The 18,686-nt window shown below is 43.1% G+C and overlaps 1 protein-coding gene across 25 annotated transcripts in view; it reads left to right on the forward strand.

Moving 5' to 3' along the window:
* The window catches only part of tns1b (tensin 1b), a 195,486-nt gene that overhangs the window by 166,846 nt on the left and 9,954 nt on the right, over positions 1-18,686 (forward strand). For 13 of the 25 annotated variants that reach the window (XM_080290504.1, XM_080290525.1, XM_080290507.1 and 10 more), the window contains 9 exons: positions 6,640-8,127; positions 9,966-10,046; positions 13,085-13,278; positions 13,378-13,516; positions 15,475-15,570; positions 15,895-15,921; positions 16,222-16,405; positions 16,525-17,567; positions 18,005-18,091. In XM_080290504.1, the coding sequence (XP_080146630.1) occupies positions 6,640-8,127; positions 9,966-10,046; positions 13,085-13,278; positions 13,378-13,516; positions 15,475-15,570; positions 15,895-15,921; positions 16,222-16,405; positions 16,525-17,567; positions 18,005-18,091 (3,339 nt within the window). The remainder of the gene's footprint in view (positions 1-6,639; positions 8,128-9,965; positions 10,047-13,084; positions 13,279-13,377; positions 13,517-15,474; positions 15,571-15,894; positions 15,922-16,221; positions 16,406-16,524; positions 17,568-18,004; positions 18,092-18,686) is intronic. The other 12 variants (XM_080290524.1, XM_080290516.1, XM_080290523.1 and 9 more) reach the window with 8 other exon arrangements.

The raw sequence follows: 18,686 nt of genomic DNA on the forward strand, positions 1-18,686 counted from the left end.
TTTCGTTGCCCTGTACCTGTGCATGTGCAATGACAATAAAGTTCTATTCTAATTACAGGGTTATTTGTAAATCAAAATCAGTGAAAAAATTGAAAACTGGTATTTTTGCTGGGTAGTATGCTAAAGAAATACCACCAAAATAAAAAAGGTCATAATTTTATGGTAATTTTTTTTTAATGTAGGTGCCCTGCTTTTTCTCTTCTTGCCTCATGTCTTAAAAAGTAAAGAGCAACAGCAGTCACTTGGGACACTCACTATCACAATAAGCTGAGGTTTGTTTGTTTTTTGGGCTGAACGTACTTGAGAGTTTAACCCAATGTAAAATCATATTGACTCAGCTCTAATAGCAGGAAGTATCAGTTAGGAGCAAGACCGGTCTCTGTCTGAAGAATTTATGAGGATGTTGACTAAAACAAGAGCCTACAGGAGACGCTTTGAGGAAGATCTGCATAAACTATCAAGGCTTTAAGGCAAATATTGCGGTTCTGTCTTTGTAGTAAGTCCAGACCATGGGTATGAAGAGTTAGCTCATCAAAGCTTCTCTTCACCTCTGGAGTAAGATAGCTGCAGCCAGCTCATCAGACGCTCTCCTCATTTGGCCCTCAAGATTTTTCCTTTTGCAGCCCTACTGCTAACGACCGTTGATGACTTTTCCTGAGACACAGCCTCATCCAGGATGAAACATAATGCTCTGCGAGGATGAGCTGTTGGGCTGATTTATAGCTTGTGGCGTGCGTAGGTTATGGCTGTGCCTTTGGGTTTGTTTTTAGTAGTATTTGTGCTAAATATAGTTACTCTGTGTGACCAACATTGGCTACAGGTTACCGCACACCTGGATAGGGTTAGATAAGATGAATATGTTTTGATGCTAATGTACTTTATGTTTATCTTTGAAGTTTATTTTTGGAATACAAACATTAGTACCTGTAATCAGGACAGTGTTTGCCAGTCTGAAGTCATCGATAGGTTTTTTTCTGACTACTCGAGAAGACCATCCATTACCGTGCTCTTTGTTTCCCCAACTCAGAGAATCTGCACTTACGCAGATTGATTCACAGTGATCTTTAATGTATATTTAATGAGCTGCAAGGCAAGTGTTCATTTAGCAAGAACAAGTTCCTGCACTTACATTTGACTGGCAACTGTGAGTGTTGGTATTAGCCAAACTGTGCTTACATGTGCATCCAATCTCTTCATAATAATAATAATAACAACAACAACAACTCTTCTACCATGACAAGCACTATGCTGTTTTGTTTTTGTCCCAGGTCAGCTTTATTAACTTGTACTGACTCTTTTTAGTCTTCACAAGTCCAATTAATCCACCCTAGGACATCTAAAATCCTCTTGAGTGTAGATCATTTATGAGACCGATGTATTACTTTAATCTGTCCTTGAGCCCAGTCATACAGTAAAAGTAGACTTTGTTGCCAAATCAATAGTTAAGCCATTAACTTTGACCAAAAATGGCACCAGGCTATACTAATATATTGTCAAATCGTTTTGTCATTGCTTTTTATTAGTGCAACCTTTAGGGTCAGAAAACATGGACTACCCCATCCTGTCTGGTTTAGGCAGCAGTGTCCACACACACACACACACACACACACACACACACACACACACACACACACACACACACACACACACACACACACACACACACACACTTTTTTTCCTCTCAAGACGGCCACATGTATGTTTATACTTGTAAGCTTGAGGAGAAACATGCTGTAAGAGGGAGGGTCAATTGCCACAAAGGTCATAGCTCAGAGTTCAGAGATTAGGAGGTCACACAGTTGCACCATCTGGCCCACAGAACCTCAAAATATCTGACACCATTTTCTAGCTACAAGTCTTCTCAGTTTCTTTTATCCATTTATCTGTTTTTATATGGTACTGTAAAAAATATTGAGCTACATACTTATCAGAAGAAAGTGGAGAAAAAGATAAAGCAATGTACTGAAATGTGCAAACATACATGGGAATACTGTATCTAAGGCAAAAACAGATTTTGTACAGGTCTAACGGGGGTGAAAGTCAATTCTTCAAGACAACCTGAACTCTCTTAGACAGCTTTCTTGTATTTTCTTTGAGTAGTCTTCAGGAATTCTTCTTGAGGCTTCTTGAAGGACATTTAGAGCTCTTTTTTTGATGTTGGCCATCTTTTGATCTCAAACTGCTTCAATAATTTTGAGGTTCGGGCTCTGGGGAGGCCAGTCCATAACTGATAGTGTTTCGCTGTGTGCCTTCCTATCTAGGAATGCTTTTACTGCATTGGCAATGTGTTTGGAATCATTGTCATTCTGAAAGATGAAACTGTTGCCAAGCCGTTTTCTTCCCATTTCCCTTCTTTAAGAATGACTTCTTCACAGCCACTGAGACCACTTCTGATGAGGCTTCATTGGATCAGCCTATTTCTTAGAAACACAATTTTCAGATATTGTTCATCTGCTTTAGATTTCTTACACACACACACACTGCACATCATCCCGAGATGTGCTACAATTTTGTCTCTTTCTGAATTACCTTGTTGGCGCAAACATACAATTTTATACTCGTCAAACTGTGTTATCTTTTCAGCATTTTTCATATACTCAAGATTGGGAACAATGTCCAAAGAAAAACTTTGAAAGATCATCCAAAATCCTGGACAACTATTAGTATTACTACTACTATTAAGATCATTAAAAAATGACAAGAATGTCTAGCTTCTTAGAAGCAAAACATGAAGAAAAGAGGACAGGCCTAGGACATTTGCACAGTACTATACATCGTAGACTCTACTGTATCTCTTGGTGATGGTGTTTTTGTTGTGTTTGGTCTGGTTGCTGGCCTCCTGCTTTTTCCTAAAGCGTTACATGATAAAGGGTTTGTCACACTCAGTCTCGTCACTAATGGAGCGGGTGTAGACTAATTGGTCATTCCACACTGGTAACACTTGGTCCAGTCTCTCCTGCTGCGTTATAATTAGTTAAAGCTACGAGGTCTGGATTGCAGATATTCTCCTCCAAGTACTGTGTTCGGGATCACTGAGCAAGTATTTACCTCCTAGGGATTATATAAAAACACACCAGCGTGGACACACACAGTGTGGAGCGTCATACGTACACATGCCCTTTCTTAGCAAATGAAGGAGCCCTGTCAAAGGTTATTTGTAGAGGCTCCCATTGGTTCATTTCAACCAAAAGAAAACAGCAGACATAGCAGCACACACAGAAGCAGCCTCAACATAAATAGTCCTGCTCCGCTAAGAAAAGTCTCACAAGTGTAAAGTGACAGATTAGATTTCCTGTAGTACAAATCCTGCCGATCAGTCACGTCGTGTCTAAAGTGAAGACACAAGCCGAGGGATGACTATGCTGGGCTTTTACTGGATGTGACAGTGGAACAGCTGGAGTCATTGCAATCAGTACAATCATCAACATTACTCAAAGAACAGACCAGAAGGAAGGATATGAGGAAGGAAAATGGGAACTGGTGACAATCTGCCACTCAAAGTAGTCCAACTTCCACTGAATAGCCCTAAAATGTGGATATATAACGTTTTTATTTTCAGTCAGAGTGACACATGTGGTTTTTGTCCATTATTCTAGATTATGTTGTGGAATAATAAAGTGGTTGTCCAGTATGCTAATAAATACAAATGGCTAGGTGATATGCACCACACACTTTTCCCGTGTTGGGGTTAGAAGATATAACAAACAGCTACTGTGACTCATCTGCGTCACTCTTTATCTGTTGTTTTAGCTGGACATAAATCAGATCAGCATTTGCTCTTCTGGGTTTTTTTGTTTTTACCCACTACGCTTTTCTGTTTTCTCCATCTGCCTGCACCAGGGTGGAGTTTGCTCCCTGCTTCCTAGCTTTGAGAGTGCTTGTTAAATGACTGTTGGACGATGTAGCTCTTTCCATTACACGAGTGTTTTCAACACTGATGGACTGAGGGATGGGCATCTGTGTGTGCATGAATATGGCTTATTTCTACGTATATTACTGGATGTTTGAATATGTTATTCAGCTTGTCTCTTCTATTTATAACATTAACTGGCATGGAATATATTATGTATTAGAATATAAATGTCCATAACTCATAACAAGCCATACATTTCAGAGAGTATGGCTCTCTGGGACAAATGACATCAGGGACTGATGTCATTTGATCAAACGCTATACAGTGGAATTCAGTGGCCCCTTACCCTCCACCTCTCACATAAACCGTCAGCCAGCCTGTTGTGATAGACCTCCCACATGCGCACACATAGCAGAGGCAACCTTTAGACTAGTGCGCGCCACCGAGCAGCCAGCAACAGCAGCAGTCGCTCTCCATGCAGACAGCGAGGTATTCAGGAGAGAGAGGAGGAGCAGGAACAGTAGCCAAAACCAACTCCCCCAACTCCTGCTGTAATCCTTCATGTCCCACCCCGGGGGCAACTCTGCAGGGCTTTTCCCAGCTTAGTTTGGGACTGTACTCTCATCCTCTGCTCACACAGGTAGGGGAACCACCTCCTGCTAAGGTCTTTCCGCCGTTTCCTTTGACAAGGCTGTGACTTAACTTTGAGTTAGCTTGTTAAAGTGGTGTAGCTGAGGCAGGGAGGATGTCAAATTAGCTGTGCTGGCGTCACATTTGGCTACTGGGCAGGTGATTATAAAGGCACTGAAATGGAGAAAGTGAGGAGGGCTCTTCTTTCATGACTTATGTCTATGTTTATCGGCATGACTGTTGCATTAAAAGTGTGTGTGTGTATATATATATATATATATATATATATATATATACACACACACACACACACACATACACATACACACACACACACGTGTGTGTGTGTGCGTGCGCTCATGTCAGTGGAAATAGGTTGATACCCACTTGATACCCAAGTAGTTTCATGGGCTGCATAAATGTGTCATGATGACTTGATTTGGAGTGTCCTGTTTTACAAGTGAACTTTTCAGTAGAGACTTAGGGGTATAATACAGAATAACAACTACCAGGAGTCTAATCACTTATTCTAATTGGTATGTACTGTGTGTAGTAACTATGGCAACAGCCTTGAGTATTGATACAGTGAGTTGACTTAACTGCTGCTACTGTATACATCAAATATAAGCCTCCAAATGCTGTAAATCTGCAGCGGGCCATATCGGAAACACTATAACAGTGGTTACCATAATGTCTTTCTCTCTGCATGTGCCCCAAAAATCTACCGAACTCGTTAGCGGCTCAGTAGTAGAAAACCGATGTTTTTGTGACCAGGAGCCACCAGATTTGTTTCCACCAGCACCCTGACAGTGTGCCATTCCCTTGGCAAGTTGCCTCTGGCCAGTCAAGGAGACCTTGCAGTACTTGGCTTGTGTACACCCACTGAGCTCCATTACAGAGCCCCGTATTCACTAAAGCTGAGATGGAGATCTCTATAAGGTACCGAGATACAGACAGCGTCTTTGTGCAGCTTCTTTTCCAGCTGTAAAATCTGATTTTGTTATCAGGGCGTGCCTATTCATGCGTTATGAGTGAGGAACTTTCATAGACAGTGGAAGAGGAATTGTTTGAGAAGGTACCGTTTTTCCTCTTTACTCTCCTGAAGCGTGTTTAGCTGTCGGTAAATGGTGTTACAGGATGTCGGTCATGATTTTTGTTGGCATTACATTCTTGAAGATTGGATTCCTGTTACGGATCACATGAAAATGTTGCTAATTCAGTTGGCATTGGGCTACTGAGTTGGCTGGATGAGAGAGGGGAAAAAGCGAGCATGTAAGCTCATGTGTATAAATACACACATGTTTTCAGCCTTTTTTTTGTTGTTTTGCTTTCAGTTGCATAGGCCAGAAAAAGCCTGCAGGACTTCCTTACTCAGTGAGGCAGATTTTTCCAGTGATGACTAAAATTTTCTGTTTAGGGCACCCTACTTCCTCTTCATTAGACTTGTGGCTGAGTTTGGATCTACAATATAATGTGTCAGTGTGTGTGTGTGTGTGTGTGTGTGTGTGTGTGTGTGTGTGTGTGTGTGTGTGTGTGTGTGTGTGTGTGTGTGCACACGTGTTTGTGCTTGTTTGCAGCGGCACTTCAATCTTGGCTTATGCAGAAACAACTCAGCAGGTTACATCTGCCGTGTATAGAGATCTATTTATTTTATATGAGACCATCATGTTTGCGGTTTTGGGGATCATAAAAAAACAAGTTAACCACCAGTTCATCTGCTGATATACCAGCATTTCTCAGGTGACACATTTAATGCAATTGGCTTGAGAAAGTGCAAGGCAGACCCTCGTGATTTCATCGTTTTTTCCACAGCGCATGCCACAGACCCGGCTCATTTCCTGAAGCTGGTAGAATAGGTGGACACGAGCCAGTGTTTAATTTTACTGCAGCTGCTTTGGCTATACCCACAGAACCTCTTGATATCCAGCATCTCTGATAGTTCCTCACACTTTTTTCTTCTTCTTAATGTCTTGATGAATCCCATGTGTTTATATTTTGAAGATTAACAATTACAGAAATAAATGTGCAAATTGCTGTGGCTCTAAAAATACTTGGGTAACAAAAAATTTAAGGTTTGTGGAAAATGTAGGCATCTTTAATAGTTGTATTTGGCTTAATGTGATCCTAATGATGCTTTTTCATACTTTTGTTTTTAGAAGTCATTCATACCCAAGGACCCCTGGATGGCAGCCTCTATGCCAAAGTACGCAAAAAAGAATCTGTTGACGGAGCAGTCACATCGAACGGCCTTCCACCCTCTGCTATTGAACATGCTTTACCTGCGGTTGACCATGCCTTGTCTGTGAGCAGCGACTCAGGAAACTCTACTGCCTCTATCAAAACCGACCGAACTGATGAAGCAACAGCAGCCCCTCCGGCTTCCACAGTGAACCAGACACACATTCCTGTGGGTGAGGAGTTACCCTCGGTCCATCAACACGCTCCACCTGCCCAACAGTCTATCAGTCCGCAAGAGAAAAAGGAGCTAGAGCAGCTACTGAGTGGCTTGGAGGGGCCCATGCACAGACAGGCCTTCCTATCAGCTCCGGCATCCGCTGTTGGAGGGATGCTTCACCTGGTGCCCGCACAGGTCCATGTTAATGGGCATGGTAACATTGACCGTGAGACCGACATTCTAGATGATGAGCTTCCTACCAGTCAAGAGGGCAACAGTGTTGACAGCCTTGGAACGTTCTCTTCCACAGATGGGCGGGCTACACCAGCTGATCTCTACTATCAGTCTGAGTCCATTATCAATGGTCAGGACCACGTGCCATATCTGGAGCGCAACGTCCCAGAAAAGCCTCTGGAAACCGTCCAACCACAGCTTGGCATATCTGGCAAGTCTGTCACGTTGCCCCACAGTGATTCTACCCCATTCTCTGGTAGTTACATGCCTACTCAGAATGGCAGTCTGTACCGCTCTCAGTCTTTTGGTGCAGAGTTAAAGTCAATGCCACAAGCTCCCACTCGCACCACTAGTAGCAGGGATGCCGTCCAGCGTGGTCTCAATGTTTGGCAGCGGTTCGGAGTGCCAGAAGAGCCAGTAACTGAAGGCCTCACTTTTAGTCCGCCTCCCACTGTTGCAACCATGCCTAGCCACCACAGCCTGCCACAGTTCCCTCATCGCCACAGCGCTTCGCAACAAGAGATTGAGCAATCAATTGAAACTCTTAATCTCCTTATGTTGGACCTGGAGCCAGGCCGTTCGCTGGTGACAAAGTCCCAAAGTGCTCCATTGCGCGAAAACTCTGCTGTAGTGACCACACAGCCATCCTTTTCTCAGAACCAAACCAGGCCCTCCTACCTGCCTGATTCCACCATTCACACCCATTTTTCAGGCCCCATGTCCAGCCACTCATCACCGCCTGTGAAGCCTAGTACATCAGAACCTGCACCTGTCCAACGATCTCCGAGTTACACCTCTGGAACAGCTTCAACAAGTACTTCCTCACAAGCCTCCCCCACTGTAAGTTGCCAGATCAAGACAGTCAGCACTTACCCACCAACAACGCTGCCCCAGTCTGCAGAGGCCTCTGAACCCCAGAAAAGCCCTAGTGCATCTTCAGCATCACCCCAGCCAAGAGACAGTGAGCCTGATGAGGTCTTTAACATTGAAGGTCTGGTGGCCCAAAGAGTGGCTGGTAAGATCACACAGTTTATTTTATGCTGACCCTTATATATGTATAGATTTTAAAACTTATGATAATGCTGCAGGTTGTATCTTCAAAGGTATTTGCTGTATATGATCTGACAGCTTTCTGTATTCTTTCTGGCATGTTAAAAAAACCCCGTTAAAATCCATTTTTACTACAGATTGATGTATGGGCACTGAACTTGACCTACAGTACATTCAACTATGTGTGTCAATAATACTTACTTTCTATTTTTGTTCAGCCACGATAACCACGAAGTAGTCAATTTGATATGACATTCAACAAAAACTAAATTGCTTGAAGTGGCACAGTCTGTGGAAGTTTATACTCCAATACTTCCAATTTAGCAAACTGTTGATGTCTTTGAAAGTAAAAAATAAGATGAGCTTTCTGTCTAAAAAGCGTTACTTTATTTTCTACTATGTGTCATTAAGCTCTTTAACTAGTGTTTTATATACAGCTGACAGATACCGTTTCTAAAATGTAGAGACTGTTTTACTAAAGAGTTCAGCAGCTGACATTGTCTCTTTCTACAAAATTGTCCAAATTTCTACCATGAGGACTGGCACAGAACTGACTAGGCCAAACTGTCTTACTACAGCCCCCCGTTACAGTCATGTGAAAAGTTTTTACAGGACACTTTGCAGTCCTAAATAAATGCCCCCTTACTGCTTCTATAGGAAATTAGGGGGTAGAACATCACTGCATGTTGTGATTTTACAAAAGTTGCATCTAAACAAACAACAAGACTTCTAGCACAATGTCCTTTGGACGGATGTTTGGCCATGATGCACGGCAGCATGTCGAGCAAAAACCAACAAAAGCTTCATACCATTTATGAAGCACAGTGGGAGAGGGCGGATGACTTTGGCTTGTTTTGCACCCACAGAACCTTTGGAATCATGATTGAACTCCTGTAGTGAGACCTTAAGAGGGCTGTGCAAGAATGAATTCCTGTAAACGTCAATGAACTAAAGCAGGCCAAAATTCCTCCACAATGAAGTGTGAGACTAATGAACTCACACAGTGAATAATTACTTAAACCTATTGCTGCTAAAGGTGGGTCTAGATATTACTTAATCGCGGGCTGTAGTTAGTTTTTTACAGGACATCAAGGAGTCTGATGGAAACTCATTCACATGACCGTCACTGTACATTTAGTTCATAATTGGCAGCAAATGTAGAATAATGTAGTGATGAGTAGAGTTGATGCCATCATCTGTGCACTGTATACACATCTCTCTTGGAAAACACTGTTCAGCCCTTATCTCATTTCCTGCATGTCACATCATCAGTCCCCGTCACTCAGGCTCAAACAGGAAGGGTTCTCTCCAGTCCAGCAGGTTGACTATCCCTAGATAAGCTTGGGAGACATCCTGCAGAATGGCAAGAAATTGAACAAAGTCAACATGACGAAGTGCGATAGCCATGACCTCAGATAGCGAACATGAGGCTTTCCAGAATCAACAATACTTCATTCTGCTGCCATTTGAATGTAGAACACTTTTTACATTAAGGAGCACAAAATGGTAGTTTTTGTTCTTGTAACATCAGGAATTAAAAATACCTTTTACTTTCTTTAAAACAGAAATATACTTATGTAATTTGTTTGGGGACTGTGAAGGCAACATTGTGTTACCTCTGGGTTTTTTTTAGTGTGTGTGTGTGATTCACTCTTGTTTTCAGGAAAAAGCATCTTTTATACGAACAGAAAATGTCTGTTATCTCCTCGTTCTGCTGTTCTTATCAGACCCCTCATCCCCCATCTCCTTTTTTCAGTTTCCTCATCATTCTTCTTTCTTTCATCATTCATCTGTTTACCCCAGAGTACTCGGCTCGTGTCCAAAGTGTCATCCCCAGCATGACCTCTTCTCAGTCTGAGCACCACCGTTCTCACTCCCTCTCGGGTTGGTTCTCCCATCCTGTCTGAAGGAACACTTCAAAAAAAGGAAAAAGAAAGAAAGGAGATCCCCTCTTCTTCTTCTTCTTTTGCAAGTGTTGCTTCAAACCGATTCTGTATCTGCTTTGCCTTTGACTGATGTGGGCTTTGGTTTGCATTTTTAACCATTTTTCTTGTTTAATACTAGACTGCCCCCATCTGCTCATTTTGTCTTTTTATTCCACTTCCTCCCTTTTATACGTTTGAGGTGCATCATCATCAAACTAACCACTGATTCCTTTCTTCGTACACCCTCACACTTCATCTATGTTTGTTCTGAGCCGCTTTCTTCTTCAAGGTTAGGGAATCGCCCCAACAGTGGTGCAAAAAGAAGGGGGAAAAAAACCCTCAATTGGATAATGTTAAAGTTTCACAAGAACGACACAGAGGAAGCACAAAGGAGGCTCTGTCCCTTGCCAGGAGAGTGCATGTCACAAGATCCGTTTTGCCAAACTTGGGAAACAATACCGAGGCCAGGATACACTGGGCTCATTCAAGGCTGAGTTTTTTCTCTTGTGCTACTTTCAAGATTTACAAAGCCAGACAAAAGACACTGAATGTAAAAGAGGGACCACAGTCCTAGTTGGAAACATCACTAAAGTGCTATATGTCCCCTGAGAACTAGTGACCACAATGCAGACAGGATTGTTCTGTGTAAGGGGTCAGTCTGGCCTCTCCACCACAGACAGTAATATCCTTTGCAGTGATGCAACACTACATCACAGTTAAATGTTAAAATGATCTAGGATAGAACTGGAATAATCTCTGAGATCATATTTACAGCCATGACATTTATATACAACAAACTCCCAGAACTATTCACGCAAATGTCACGCAAAAGTGCAGATCATTAAGACGGCTCAGTTCTCTTATTGATCTGAACACTTTCCCAGTAATACAGTCTGCTCAGTCTGGCCTTAAATGCCCTTTCTTAGTTGCAGAGGTGCACATATGGAAACGGCGTTTTTCACTTTAAAAGAAAAGAAAAAGCACGCCACAGGATCACCGATCAAGTTTGTTTTTCGAATCAATGCCATGATATAGTTGGACTTTCAAAAGCTCAGAAATAGGAGATGAGAGAAAAAAAAATCAGTTCAAGGGATTACCAGCAGCCCCAGCTGGAAACTATTAGCGGTCGCTAAGGCAACGGCATGGTGTTTGACAGTGCTCCGCTGTAGAGCAGTGTATCATGGGTACATCTGGTTGTCAGTTTCCAGGCTCGGTGTGATGGTGTGTTTCTGTTCTGGGGGTGTAGACTGCATACTTTTAAAGCTGTCTGGATGAAGATTTTGGCCAGTGCTGAAATATCTGAGGCATTCCACCTACGCCGGCACCGATTTCTGCCTTTTAAAATTGATGAATGACTTAGATACATAAATTAATAACAGGAAAATGAAACGCATGCATTTGGAAAGTTCTATTCAGTTTTGGTGATAACTCACAGGAAATTATTTTTAACATCTCAGGTTTTGGTAAAAGCAGTGCCTGATAACTTTAATCCCGACTGTCTGACTGCTACATTTTTATAGCTGCTATCTCCAACTTTTCTCCTAAGATATTTGGCCAAGTCTTTTTTTGTCTCACTTCAAAGTGGAGCCGAGTGAAGGGAATATCAACATTTTTAGGTTTCCACAACAGTCAGGCTTTCAAGATGTCCACAAAATCATCTGCCAGTGTTAGGATGAGAGAAGCGCTCGGTCACACCAGCGTTTCCCACAGAATCTGCAGCAGGGTGGTGCACGCTTTCTTATAACAATTAAGGAATTCTATATGCTGTATATATACAGTCATTATTTTCTGTTGCAGCTTTTTGAGTGGACAGAGTCCAACTCCACCGTCTTGAATGACAGCTGGTAGGTTTTGTTTTGCGTTGCAGTCTCTGTGAACCTGTTGTACACCTGCTGCAGGTTCTGGGTTCTGGTTAGCTCACACCCGATCTCCAGAGCAGAAGATGATCTGCCAGCAGCTGCAGTGTAAAATGGTCCAGAAAAGGATGGCTCCAGTGGCTGATAGAATATGTACATAGGCTGCGAATAGTTGGGGCTCGCTGGTTAGTGCTGACTTTAAAAACGTAGCAAAAAAAAAAGGGACTAAACTTTATCTCCCTGTAAGGATATTCCACCTGTACAAGGCATCTTTTCATTTAGGTCTGAATTAGAGGCATAAATAAACATAAAGGTAGAAGCAGGAGAAGAGTTGGTGACAAAATTTGAAACAAGATACTTGTTAAAAATTGTAAACAGCCACTTGAGAACAAGCACCTTCACAGCATTTATAATCCGCCCACTCCCCTCTTTGTTTCTTAATGTTTTTTTCCTTCTTTTCACTTCCTCCCATTGACCTCCATCTAGTTTCAAAGCACTGGGCAGCCAGTGCTAATCTTTGGCACTGGCTTTTTCTGCTTTGGCCAGCATTTCAGGTATTGCTCCCTCAATCCTTTGAGTCAATGCTGCTGAATATTAGCATACAAAAAGCCTCTTTACTCCAATCCTGTTTGTTTTATGCTGCTAGCTTTTCTCTCTGCCTCTCAGTTCAAATGAGATTAGGAAAAATCAGCTTATTGGCTGCTCTGAAGTTCAGCCAAAACATTCAGTTTGCACCAGCACATCAAAGAGTTTGTAACAGAACATTTTGTCCTAGTATTAAAGAATTGTTGCATAGAAGACGGGAGTATCATTCTGTGTGCCACATTTCCAACATGGTGTGGGTTTCTTCTGAATAACGCTGTTGACCTTCAGGCTTCTTCTTCTGATGAGCAGCTAATCCGTTCGTAACTTTTTTTTTTTTTGTATGTGCATGTTAAATTTGAAAGGACCACGGGCTCCTGCCGATGCTTTGCCTGGTTTGATTGTCTGCAAAACACACGCAGTGGCCTGTGCATTGAGCAATAGCGATAGCTGACAACCATTAACATTCGGTGGCGTTGATGGAAGTGATTGAGTGAAGGCGGATAAAAGAGAAGCAGCAAGCTTTTGCCAAGTTGTAACACTCACTTGCTTTTCTTAGGCGTCCAGGCCCGTGTGTCATCCTTGGATGAGCCCACAGCTGCTCCCCGCCGTCGCATCACCAGCGAAGGCCAGAACCAGAACGGACCAGATGACAGTACGTCTCCTGATGTCCCACTTCGCTCTCCTATTCGGTGTGTTTCACCAGAGTTTGTCAACGCCATAGCGATGAACCCCGGTGGACGGCCAAAGGAGGTAGAAAACGCACATTTTAGAACTGCTTTTCACATTTTCTCTGCACCAGCGATGGCAGTTTCTTTTTTTCTTCTCATCTCATCTCTTTTCCTACTCCAGAAAAATATGCACAGCTATCGAGAGGCCTTTGAGGAGCTGGAAGGAGGTCACATCAGTCCTACACCCACAGTTGGTGGTGAGGTGTTTCCCCAAACCCCTGCCTTCCCCGTCTCACCGCAAACCCCTTACTTCAACCTATGTAAGTCCCCCCTCCGGCTGACAGAGGGCACTGTGGAGCTCAGGTGTAATTACTTTTTCAAGATTTATATCCTGGAATTTAACAAATTATTATTTTTAGCCTTTTTTAATCCAGCACTGAACCTGCATTCTTTCTGATGGCCAGCAGATGGCGACTCTCCTGGTCGCAAAATGAACATATAGAATTCTGTGAGAGGATAACCCAACTTAACACTCGATCTATGACCTCAGTTAACACTGGATTGTTTATCTTCCCCACCAACTGTTTCAAATCAAATTCAGTAGGACACGAGGTTTGTTTAGCAAAGTATGCTCTCCAGTTACAGTAAAAAAGATAATAAAACAGGATAAGCTTTATTAGTGTTGACAAATGAGTTTGTAACTTGGACAACAGAGTTTTTGACAAGAACTACGTAGACAAACCAGCATATAAGTTTGAAAGCATATCCACATACATACATCTACCCCCTCTTAGTCTCTCACACACCCAACAAAAAAGGTCATGCATTACATAACAGTGTCTTAGCCAGCTCTGCCAATTACCTCATCCAGTTCTCTTGCGTATCTCCTCTTTGGGCACTCCCATAAAAGTTAGTTATAAAACGCAGACACTGTATTTTTAACACTTATTTTGTGGCCGAAGATATTTCCTCCCACTTAAACTAGGAACACTGCTCAGGAACACGTCTCAGTCATACGGAGCTGCACATTTTTTTCACAAAGCAAACTTAAATGTTTGTGAAACAGGGAGAAAAAAAATAGTTGGACTGGGTTTAAAAACATGAAGATGGGCCAGAAAACTTTTTTTCCTCCAGCTGTGCACAAACTGGTGTTAACTGGTTACCAGTTAACTAAGAACAGTTTTGCAAGTCTTTTGCAAAACCTGTTGAAAGCGCACGGTTGGCTAAATGATGAGCGCACGTGACATCGGATTTATTTCCCACCAAGCTGTCTTCTGAGTAGTGTGTCTTCAAATCACCTGTCCCTCCCTCGCTCTAAAGACACACACACACCAAAACCACTAATTAAAGGTGACACATCAGGGTCTCAAGTACAAAGAATTGATTAGGATTCTTTGGTAAGTGGAGGATGCACGGCTCTACTGGAGTTCCACTGTCCCACAACGTCAGCCATAACGACCCCCTCGCCCCCATTACCCGCCATGTACTACAATCCTGCACCGCTTTGGCATGAGAACCACACGAGAGCAGCACTTACAGTTAAAACTCTACAGATTAGGACATGCAGACTCAAACACACACACACAGCACAGCCATTATCATGAACTTTTACACTCTCTAGAGCTGCTGCTCTCAGTGTATATTGTTGTCAATTGTGTTTGGGGTCATGTTGCTGCCTTATTTCACTGCATTGCCTCCCTTCCCCTGTCAGTCTTACCCAGCTAGAGTGTCTTGATCTGATAATTCTGTTATCTTGATTTTATTTTAATTTGGGCTGGAGGGGAAAAAAGAGAAGTGGGCATTGCAAAAAAAAAAAAAAAACAGATGTAAGATAGGTAATGTTTTGGAAAGACTCAACAGGAGTATTACATATTTGTTGTTAGAGTAACACAGGTCTAATGGCTAAAGCCTAAGAAGTAACATATTCCTCTTCTTATCTTTCCCTCCAGTGTCAGTACAGCAGAGACTGTCTAAGCTCGTGTTTTACCCCGTTACTGGTCACATGCATGTTTTGCCCCTCCATCAGAGCATGAGGCATGGGCACCTTCTAAACACTGCACTCGTGTGTGCTAATTGATGGAAATGCAATACTGTGTCTTGACAGCTTTTCACCTGTTAATTTAACATTAATAGGTTTAAACATTAAGTTAATTAGATTGCCTCATAATTTTCTAAAACCAGTGATGAGTTAGTGTTAAACTGTGTGAGCAGGTAGCAGCTGTCAAGAGGTCTGTAATGTACCATGGTGCGCGGTGATAAATGTCTGGTATCTCTTCAGGTCGCTCCCCTCCTGGTCTTGCCAAGACTCCACTGTCAGCCCTGGGTTTGAAGCCCCACAACCCAGCAGAAATCCTCCTCAATCAAACAGGCTCAGGTTGGTTGCAACAGTTTCAGATTCTGGTGATGCAAACACCTTTGGTTATCGATAAATGAGAGTCAAGTTGCCACTCCCTTCTAATGACGTATATAAATACAACTGAAGATCATTTTATAAGCATACATTTTAGTTCAGATGAGCTGAGAAACAGAAATAAAAGGAGTTTGGTTAAAAATGACAAGACAACATTTAACTGCTGCTAATATTTCTTTCCCTAAAGACACCAAACACTAAAGTTTCCAACCCCCTTGATACGTCTTGGGTTTTTTTTGTTTTTTTACAACATTTTGTTCTTTGGTTTATCCCAATGATGCTTCACAGATGATGAAAGCAGTGAGGGTGAGGAAGGTAAGAGCTCCAGTATAATGCCACATATCATCATTCACTTTAACCCTCTCCACCCCATTTTTCTCAACATATTTAGTCTTTTTCCGTCCACGTGTCACATTCGGCAAAGCCATTCCCATTTTTAGTTGCCATCAGAGTTAAGTAATAGTGTATGCTGCTTTTCGGAGTGGTCTTAAGTACCACTTTAGGCTATTATTTGCATTTTATCACCCTTATGGACAATAATGAGGCACCCCACCCTGGAAAATCAGAAACCCAGTATAGAGCTTTTATTTATTTAGGCGTGTCTTTCATATACAGCACCAAGAAGCTATGTGGAGTCTGTCGCCAAGTCAGCAGTGGCAGGAGGAGAGCCATGCACATCACATAGAAGCCTTACTCCGCTGGGAGATGCTACAACCAAGCAGAGAAGTCAAAGTCCCACCACCACTCACACACTGAACCCACCTTTGTCCAGCAGCAGTCCCATACAGAGCTCACCGGGGTAAGATGGGCCTGTCTTATAGTCATGTTTAGCCTTCTCCTTGAGTACTTGTACTCCTCCGTGAGAAGCTATACTGCATTATTACGCACGCTTATTTACTTCTCTCGCTTCTCTTTCAGCGATCACCCTGTAGCAGAGAGCAGTGTTAGCACTCCGTCCCAACCCACTACTGATTCCGGGTTCCGCTCCCAGCCTACAGAGAGTGCCTACCCCACTCCTACTCCATCATATCAAGCCTTGAATACCCCCACTTCATCCTACCTGGATTCTAGCTCTCCAACCTCCTCCTACCTTGGCACTGCAACACCCACACCACCTTACCTGGGTCCCAGCACCTTGTTAGGAAGCTATGCATCCTCAGATCCCAACCCGCCCAGTTCAGAACCAGTTCAGACCACACTCGGCCATGGAAGCCCCAGTAAACAGATCCAGACCAACATCATTGGCTCTACTAACAACCCCGTCCTCCAGCAGCGCCCCAGTATTAATCAGGAAGTTCCCGCCATGAGCCAGCAGACATCACCAGCTAATGGCTTTGAAGTGGGCGTGTCGGGTCTCAGTGGCAGTCCCGTCCTCGGTCATTGTCCATCTCAGGGAGCGCAGAGCAGTCCAGTCCTCAACAGGCAGGCTGCTATGGGGCCAGGGCCCCAACAGAGCCCAGTCCTCAGCAGACAGCCGTCCCTCGGTCAGCCTATTCAGAGCAGCCCTGTGCTCAGCCGACAGCCATCGATCACACAGGCTCAAGGAAGTCCGGTGTTGGGCCGTCACCCCTCCATTTCTCAGATGTCCCAGAGAAGCCCCAGTTTGGACCGTCACCCCATGCACAGTGGTTACACGACACCAGATGAACGACATGGGAACCTGTCACGACAGAGCAGTTCTTCGGGCTACCAGGGACCACCAACTCCCTCATTCCCCATCTCACCTGCAGGCTACCAAGATGGAGGGATGATGGGGATGGGTTTAGGGTTCAGGCAGGGCAGTCCAGCCCCTGGATTTCAGCCCCAGCTTCCAGAGAAGAGGCGCATGTCAAGCGGCGATAGACCAAACGGAGCGCTGTCCTATGGCACGATGAACGGGAAGATGATGCCCACAATGAGTGGAGGAGGCAATCCCAGCTACTTCCACACACTTTCTGACTTTTCAAGGTTCACTATGACTGGTAAGTACATACAATTTATGGATTCTTAAGGGGTTCATTCCATAAACTGTATATAGAAGTGCGATGGAAAAGTTTCCAGACTCTGACCAGAAAAATGAAAATTACAAACCGGATTTAAACTGATCAACTGTCAACTGTGCAAAATTAGCATCCGAGGTAATATGTCAGTAAACTATGGATTTGCTTGCTTGATCTTGCTGGCAAGCTAGCCAGCTAACTCTAGAATTAAACAATTAGTACAGTTTGGCACCACTATGGTGAAGTCAGGGTTTCAAAAACAGCAGTCCACAAATCAGCATTGATGTTTTGTTTTTTTAAATGAGTTTCGAGTGTTTGGGGTGACATCCGTTTTATATCTTGGCCGATCCAATTCACAGTCAAGGCAAAGAGGATATATTTTTGTGATTTCCTGTTACATCTTTGGATTTTTGTTGCAGATGGAAGCCCCGACAGCAGGCTGAACGTCAAGTTTGTTCAAGACACGTCCAAGTTCTGGTACAAACCTGACATTTCCAGAGAGCAAGGTAGGAAGTCAAAAGACCTCATTTATTATATTAATCAAATATAGATCCATCCAAGTGGGTGGATTTATGTCATACTTTTAAACATTTAGACAAACATTAAGGAACAGAAGCAGCTGTCATCATTAGCAGCGTAACATATCAGCTGTGTTGTGAGCAGTACTTTTGCAAACGTTATTGTGGTGAACATACAGAGCATATTATAGAAATGACTTGGGCTGCATGGTTTAATTGAGTTTTACTCTGAATCCTTTGAGTTGCACTAAAAGGACTCTTTGTTGAAACTCAAGTCATTGTTCTGAATGTCAGTGATGTAAGTCACTGGACCCGGCAACGTCATCTCTTTTGATAAATGCACGTACACATGTGCACAATACTGACGATGCATGCAGCAGCATACACAAAACATTTCTGTCCTCGTGTGTTTTAGCTGTGAGGTCAGCAGCTAGTGACTGGCCTGTAATGGATTATATCATGTTAAACATAAGCATATGCTCAACTGCGATGACATCAGACACACGGAGAGTTTATACTTAGTGCAGTGCACTCCCAGAAAGAAAGCCACACCATATGCAGAGAATTAGGGAACATCTGCATG

The sequence above is a fragment of the Astatotilapia calliptera genome, chromosome 16 (genome assembly GCF_964374335.1).
Source record: "Astatotilapia calliptera chromosome 16, fAstCal68.1, whole genome shotgun sequence".
NCBI lineage: Eukaryota > Metazoa > Chordata > Actinopteri > Cichliformes > Cichlidae > Astatotilapia > Astatotilapia calliptera.